The sequence below is a fragment of the Scomber scombrus genome, chromosome 14 (genome assembly GCF_963691925.1).
Source record: "Scomber scombrus chromosome 14, fScoSco1.1, whole genome shotgun sequence".
NCBI classification, from domain to species: Eukaryota; Metazoa; Chordata; class Actinopteri; order Scombriformes; family Scombridae; genus Scomber; species Scomber scombrus.
The window spans coordinates 20,240,261-20,248,078 of NC_084983.1; the positions used below are offsets into that span (position 1 = coordinate 20,240,261).

At 36.1% G+C, this 7,818-nt stretch overlaps 1 protein-coding gene across 1 annotated transcript in view; it reads right to left on the bottom strand.

Moving 5' to 3' along the window:
* ttc3 (tetratricopeptide repeat domain 3) overlaps window positions 1-6,025 on the bottom strand; it is a 26,924-nt gene extending 20,899 nt beyond the window's left edge. Inside the window, exons 1-6 of the mRNA XM_062433757.1 lie at window positions 5,927-6,025; window positions 3,144-3,217; window positions 3,013-3,061; window positions 1,664-1,823; window positions 1,474-1,555; window positions 543-596 (exon numbers count right to left, since the gene is read on the bottom strand). Coding sequence (XP_062289741.1) covers window positions 543-596; window positions 1,474-1,555; window positions 1,664-1,823; window positions 3,013-3,061; window positions 3,144-3,206 — 408 coding nt within the window. The 5' untranslated portion in view covers window positions 3,207-3,217; window positions 5,927-6,025. The remainder of the gene's footprint in view (window positions 1-542; window positions 597-1,473; window positions 1,556-1,663; window positions 1,824-3,012; window positions 3,062-3,143; window positions 3,218-5,926) is intronic.
* Window positions 6,026-7,818: the final 1,793 nt, after the last annotated feature.

Consider the following 7,818-nt stretch of genomic DNA (forward strand, 5'->3'; position numbering starts at 1 on the left):
AACATATTCTCTCATTTATTTATAATAGATTGAACTACTGCAATGCCTTTTTTACTTGATTTTCAAAGCAGTCACTTGAAAAATTACAACACATTCAAAATTGTGCTGCTGTTAATAATAAATTATTATTAATAAATAGGACTTCTGCTTAGACACACTTGACCTCACATTGTGACAGGTATACATTTTAAGAGAACATTTTGATTTAAAGCAATCCAAGTAAATAACCCTCCAATAAACACAAAAACCATGAAGTTTATAACATTATATGTCTGTGTTTTGTGTGTGTCAGAGAGCTATTCAATCAACTTTAGGCTATTTTTCAGCTTTAATATAAAGCAATCCAGCACAACAACCTGAAAAAAACAAAACATGAATAAACACCTACTGATTTATTGCAGAACTTTCACATTTGATTGCTCAGAGATTCCTATTTCTTAGTCACTGTGTTTTATTAGCTGTTGTTCTCCTGATTTGATAAAAACGAAGGCAGCCATGTCTCTGTCACTGATTAGAGTACCTTAACTCTTATTCAGACTTACCAAGTTAAGCTTTTTGCTTATCCAGAAAAGTTGCTTAGAGTGGGGCTTTTTCACCTGGAACAGAGGAGAAAAAAATAAATCACAAAATAAGAACTATTAAATCAAGGATGATACACTTAAGGCCCATTACAGCCTGTGTAACAAATAAACACAATCCACATTTTTGCTACAGTCTCAATTGCTTAAAATACAGATTGAAGAGAGACTAAAAAGATGCTTAACATGCTTAAACTAAATTTGAAATTAGAAATATAAAGCAGAAAGTGAAGTATCTAAATAATTAGTTATACCATCTCAGTTGTATGTCTCCACCATTAGTGTTAAACTTTTGTCATAATTAGCATATGAATTATTGAGTTATTGCTAAAAATGTGTTCAGTGAGGTGACAGTGACCTTTGACCACCAGAATCTAATCAGTTCATTCTTGAGTTCAAATTGACATTTTGCCAAATTTGAAGAAATTGCTTCAAGGCCTTACTGTGATATCATGTTCACAAGAATTGTATGAACAGAAAACCTTAAAATATAGTGCCTCCAATTATGGCTGATATAAAAATATGGTCTCTGTAGTTTTGGTTTATAAGTCTTACTGCAGTCAACATAAGTAACAAACTATACACAAGTTTTTAAATGATACTTGGCCTGCTGGTCATTTTGCCTTTTTCTACATTCTTTATTGATTTTGCCATCATGACAAATTCCTTGATAAAATGTTTATGTTGCCGTGTTGACTTAATGCCATTTGGAAAGGCTCATTTTTCCAATTATGGACGTCTACCAATTTGAATATACACAAATATACACGTAAGATCAAATCAGCTCATAATATCAGCAATACTGATGTGTGCGTCAGGCTTGCCTACAGATTGCAGCCACTTTAGGTTGTGTGTGAAAGGGGCTTTAGACTAAACCACAGCAGCGTTTACTTACACTTCCTCTCTCCAAAGCTCTGAAAATTGCTTCCAATATTTCTATCCTCTTCAGGTGCTTCAGACTCATGTGATCCCTGTCACTAGAAGGAGATGATAACAAAATCATTAATAGTCTGAACTTCAAAAAATCTAAATATTAATAATTAGTGGCAGCAAAATATTTGGATCACAATAATATTTGTACTTACTGTGGATCGATTATATGTATATCTGCAGCCCAGCGAACAACAATGCCAAAGTTATCTTGCCGCAGCAGTATGGGAAGCCAGAAAGCACTAAGTTTCATCAGCAGGTTAGCTTCCTGTTTGACCTCAGTGGGGATTTGGGTCCATTTTTCATAAACTTCCTCTAAGAAACAAAACATACAAAAAATACATGTAGCTTCACCCAAAAGAAAGCAGCACAGAGAAATTACTATTGCAATTTATAAAATGATGTCAAATGTCAGGCGACAGGAAGCAAGTGATCCTCCCCAGTCATTCACCCTTGCCTTATTTCTAATTTTTAAAAAGCTGCCGCTAACGTTTGCTCAGCTTGTTCCTCTGATAACTTAAGATCTGGATGATTTTTTTTTTTTTAATGATGGAATGTGACCTTTAACCTGTCCCCTCTATGGGCCCTTTACTCTGTCCTGTTACTACCTTCATTAAAGAGCGTCCTTTATCAGTCATAAATCTCTTGGTTCTTTCAAATTTAACAGATGTGGCTCTTATCCCACAGATAAATAAGTAGATAAGTAGATGGGGATAAACACTACTTTAACTAAGACCAACAGGATTGACCAACCATAAATTCCTAACCTTACAAAAAGAAATCTGCCTATCAGTCCCAGATGTGCAATGACTAAAATCCTTCTTCCAGTTTTATATATATTATATAATATTTAACAACGACTAATATCTTAAAAGTTTAACATAAAAATGCGGCTTAAAACTGAATAAATAAAAAGTCAATTTCTGAGAGTTTCTGGAGGGCAACCACAATATTGATGTATTATCTTGTATGTGTATATATTGTTTGGTAGATGCCATTGTTGCCAACAGCCACAATGTCGACACATGCACAAAATGTTCAGTAATTTTTAGACCTTTTAATGCAGAATAGTTACATATTATAGCTTTAAGAGAAACTAGCTGATCACTGTGTATAAAAACTTGAAGCAAAGTGATAAATGTCTGCAAACTGTGTATAGAAAAGAACTCGTTTTCTCAAGACTTCATGAAAATATTTGACAGTATCTCAACAAGAAACTTTCAATAAGCTTACTAAGAGTGAACTTTAAGCTCTAATTTAAAATGAAAGTCAAGTGTTTGCTGATTGCTATTCATTACTTCTTATATCTGGAGTTTTGCTCCAAAAGATGATACGTTGGTTAATCAGTCAAAATACTTGTGTAAAAGAAAATACATATATCACCCTTGAATATACTTACTTTAGCAGATACCATGATAACGATTATAGTTAGAATATAAATACATTATAACATTATAGCTCTGAATATTGATGAATTGTCTTTTAAAAAGTCAATGTCCCATACCTGATGGTTGTATAGTTATCACAGCAGTGTTCTGAAAGTCCTTCAGATTCTGAGGGAAAGAAACAAAATATCAGTGACATACAGATAAACAAAAAGGTGGATATATGCTCTAATTTAAAAAACGAACTTACAAAACCGATGTGCTGGCTGATTTCTTCACAGTCGTAATCAGAGTCAGCGTCTGAATCCGACATTTTGGCTGAGTCTGTAAGACCATTTGAATTAAATCACTCCAAAGACATTTTCCAAAACATGCTGTAGTGAGTAGCAGTTCACATCTTTCTACCTGGCAGGCAGCTGCTGATTTGCATACATTTCACTGTATGAAAATCAACTAGCAGGAGCCTGACACATTTTTTTTCCTATCAATTATTTCTGCAAATATGATCGTACCTGTGATGCAGATCTGTTAATCTGATAAAACAAGATATTTGAGGGTGTCACCTTGCAACTGTGGGAAATCTATAACAGCTGTTTTTCACTTTATTAGATGAGAAAACAATTATTAGTTTCAGCCCTGGCCGAGTGTGGTATGGTAAAGAGAAAATAGGTAAATAATGTGAGAATTTAATTTCATATGCAAGATTTTTCTTTTAGGTTCAATTTAGTTTTCTCCGGACCAACAGTCCACTAGCAGGAATCAGGGAAATTTAGCATTTTGTCTTCGAAAACATTATTCAAAACGATTAATCCATTAAATAATTGCAGATTCATTTTCTGACAATTGATGAATTGAATGACCGTTGCAGCTCTAGTCAGAAGTGACACATCAGCTTCCTCTTTCTGAATGACACAATAAATATGAATATGATACCATGTATGAAACTATAAAATAACCTAAATTACTTAGTTAAACTGGATCATACACAAACATATTCAGCTAACAACTGTATTAGATCTGGGTTTTTTGTTTGTTGCAATTAATAAATACAGTTGCAACTTGATAAACCTGTTAAAAACTGTGTATAAATCCAAAAGTCTGGTTCATTATCCCATTTTTTTAGGAGAGGGGGTTGTTTCAGAACCGTTCCATCACCAGTGTGACAGATGGCTGCTTTACTATCCAGAGTGTTAAAGAAGCCCTTGTTTCAACTACCTTCTGGGCTTTTGAAAGATTAATTTTTCAGGACACAATTTTATACTTTGTACAGTACATAAATGTGTAAGATGATAAGAACACATCCACCTGTATCCGTGCAGTTGTCCTGAGTACAGTAAGTCACAAATTAAACCAACAGCATACTGCTTACTTCTGGAAAGACCTCTTCATTTAAGAATTTGATTACATTTACTTTCACTAATTACACTAACATGCCTATTGAGCACGCCTCTGATTGAGTAGTACTCAAACAGCATTCTTAATGCCCAGTTCAAAGTAAAATTCAATGACCTGGTCAATGCCAGGAAGCAGCTGAGCAGAAATAGAAAAAGAAGGAACGGAAGGAACTATTGCTAGAAAAGGCAAAAATCTCACCATGCCCCGTGTTCATGGCAAGACTGAAAATGGCTTAAGTGTGTCCATGACTGACAAAACATCGATTGTTGACCTACTTGATCTCATCTGTGTCCACCCTTAGCTGAATTTTTCCAATATTTGAGTCATTTTGTCTTCACAGCACTCATTTGGGTAATTATATCACTTTGAACTACAGGTGGACATGTTGTACTAAAGAAGGATTTTATTGAAAATATCAATGGGACTAATATTCGGTCAATATTAATCAACAATAAATAAGACAAAATAGGATCAAATGAATAAAATACTATAAACAGCTGCATGGATTTTGGTGTAAATAAATCTGCAATATATAAATGTGCAATATGCAGACATTTGTGAGATTTATGTTCAGAATATACCCTCATACAGATAAAAATAAATGTGTAATATGCTGAAAATCTGATATATATTATGTGCAATGTTCCTAGGATTTACATAATAAGGTAAATATATACACACAGTACTCTGAAGATGATTAAAATTTGAATCTGAAATACAACAGATGTGAGCATAATGTAACCCTTTTGTTGGATATTTTTTGGGCCATTTTATTTTATTGGTTTTGTGCGGATTCTGCTGTTCTACACTTTTATCTGTTTTGTTTCCTATTTACTGTTTTGTTTATTAATTGTACAGTGTCCTCGAGTGCCCAGAGAGGTGCCTTCAAATAAAATGTATTATTATAATTTTTATTTTATTTGTTTAAAGTACAGGAAAGCAAGAACGGAAATTTGTTCTTAACTGTTAAATCCCTGATACCCTTCCAGGCTTTAGTGCATTTGCCATTACAGACTTTAAAATGAGTGACTAGTCTTATGTGGGTGTGGTTTGGAAACTAGTTTTACTTCATTACAGAGTTACTTTTCATGCTTTGTTGAATAGAAAACAGGACCTTGAACCTGTTATCAACATGACCTCGTTTGATTTCACCCAAATGTTGTGTTGATTTTAAAAGCACCTGAATAACAAACTTTGTACATGCTTTAGAGATAAATTATAATTTGGCACAGTCTCATAACAAAATCAGAGTATTTTAGAAAGTGTTTAATGTTCAAAACAAAACTTCCAGGAAGCGTGACGTAGCTGAAAGAGCTGCTCCCTCATTGGTCAACATCCTGTTAGCATTTTTAGCATACGAGCTAACCTTCGTAATATTAATTTAATGCTTTAAACAGCCACTAGTTGGCTTACAGTCAATCTCTGGGATACTCGAAGCTGTTGTGTGATTTTTGTTGTATTTTCCTCACAACGTGGCGAGCTATAGCGTAATAGTTGTTTATCTACGCGACACTTTTCTTCCTACTTTCTTCAGCGCGATCGAGGCAAAAAAGCACGACCAAGCAAATAAAACAATTCAACCAGTTAAAGCAGAACAAAAATTGATATAATTTAATGTGACGTTCAGAAAACACTTACCTCTTTTTCAAACGATGATGTGTGAACACTTAACCGAGCTTTCGCGTCTGGTTCATATTAGTTTGCGGAAGTTAACTCAGCCGCCGTGCACGCACTCACGCTCGTTTGTGTGCACGCAAGGCACCCACACATGTCTACAGGCGCGCGGAGGGGGGGCGGATCCATCGATAATAAAAAAACATTTAATGATTCACAGTTTGTATCCTGAGGAGGCTTTTCTTAGGTTTTCCATTGACAGGGAACTAATATCCAACTATTTTTGCTAATCTGTTAAATGTTTTGATTCGTTTTTTAAAAGAAAAAATATCCAAATTTTCTCATTCCAGCTTTTCACATGTGAATATTTTTTTATCTCAAGTCCTCTATCAGGGGGGGTCAAACTCATTTTCATTCAAGGGCCACATACAGCCCAATTTGATCTCATGTGGGCCGGACCATTAAAAAGATGCAGGGACGGAAGAAATTAACAAAGGAAAAGAAGACAGGAAGAACAGAGGGAAGGAAGGAAAGATGGAAGAAAGGGAGGAAGGAAGGAAGAAAGGGAGGAGGGACAGATGGAAGAACGGAAAGAAGGAAGGAAGGAACGATGGAAGGAAGGAACGACAGGCGAATGGAAGGAAGGAAGAAAGGAAAATAAGACAAGAAGGAAGGAAGGAAGGAAAGATGGAAGGAAGGACAGATGAACCAAAGAAAGGAAAAGAAGACAGGAAAGAGAGATGGAAGAAAGGGAGGGAGGAAGGAAAGAAGGAAAGAAAAGAAGACGGGAAGGAAAATGGGCCGGACTGGACCCCTCGGCGGGCCGCATGTTTGACATCCCTGCTCTATGATGTACCATATGGGCAATGTGGACAAGTACCAATGTGCCCTTGAGTAGAAAAGGGCCCTCAGGTATTGGAGAAAAAAAAATGTCTGTGCTTTTTTATTGTTGGACTCAACAGCAAAACTACACAGGGCTTGTAATGTTAATTTCAATTTCTTTGTGTATCCAATCACTTGACGCCCCACCTCCCACTCTCTTACCAAGCTATCAGGTCCTTAAATTGTGATGTCTAGACCTCTTAACTTTGCACCTACATACACAATCCTGCAGGATGCCTTGGGTGTGAAACACACACTAGGGGGTCGGCACCGATACCTACAGTAGACCAAAGGGTGTAGGGGCGTTCCTTAGGTATAAATATTTAGTCTTCCCCATGCTCGGGGTCTTTTCTTCATTTTGACCGCTCGTGTTGAAACGACCGTTTCTTTGCAAAGAAAATAAAAACCTTGTCGGCCGGCAGAAGTCTTTATTTCATTCTTCACCAGCAGTAGAAAAATTCCACAACGGGCTTGACTCTTTCTCTTGATAATTATGGTTGCTGTCAGAAATCTACTATATCCAAAACCAAATTCGTAGTTACAAGGTTTCCACTTGACAGCAGTGTTATGTAATCAGAATAAAATATGTTTCAAAGAAATGTAAGTCTCATGGTTGACTATTTTATTAATTTTGATTATTGTGATTATTGGTTAGGAGGCTATGCACTGTGGTTAGGTTGTATCAACAAGTGTCAGAGAAGAATGATGGAAAATGGACAGGAAAAAAAAATGGTGGCATGAGCTTTGGTAGTACCCAGGGACCCCTGGCGGTATTAATCCAGCCTTGTCTGGCCGGATCTACCATAAAGGCAATCTGGGCAAGGGCCCAGGGTCCCTTGAGCAGGAAGGGGCCCTAAATGATGGGAGAGAAAAAAAAACTGCGCTTTTGTGCATACAAAAACAAAATATGTGACTTAAATAGGAGTTAAAATAGGAGTTAGTGGTGATTCAGTGAGACATGTATTTCAGACACTAGTTCAAGAGAGCAGCAGATGTTGAAGTGCGATATGCAAAAGTGCACAGATGAGCAGGTT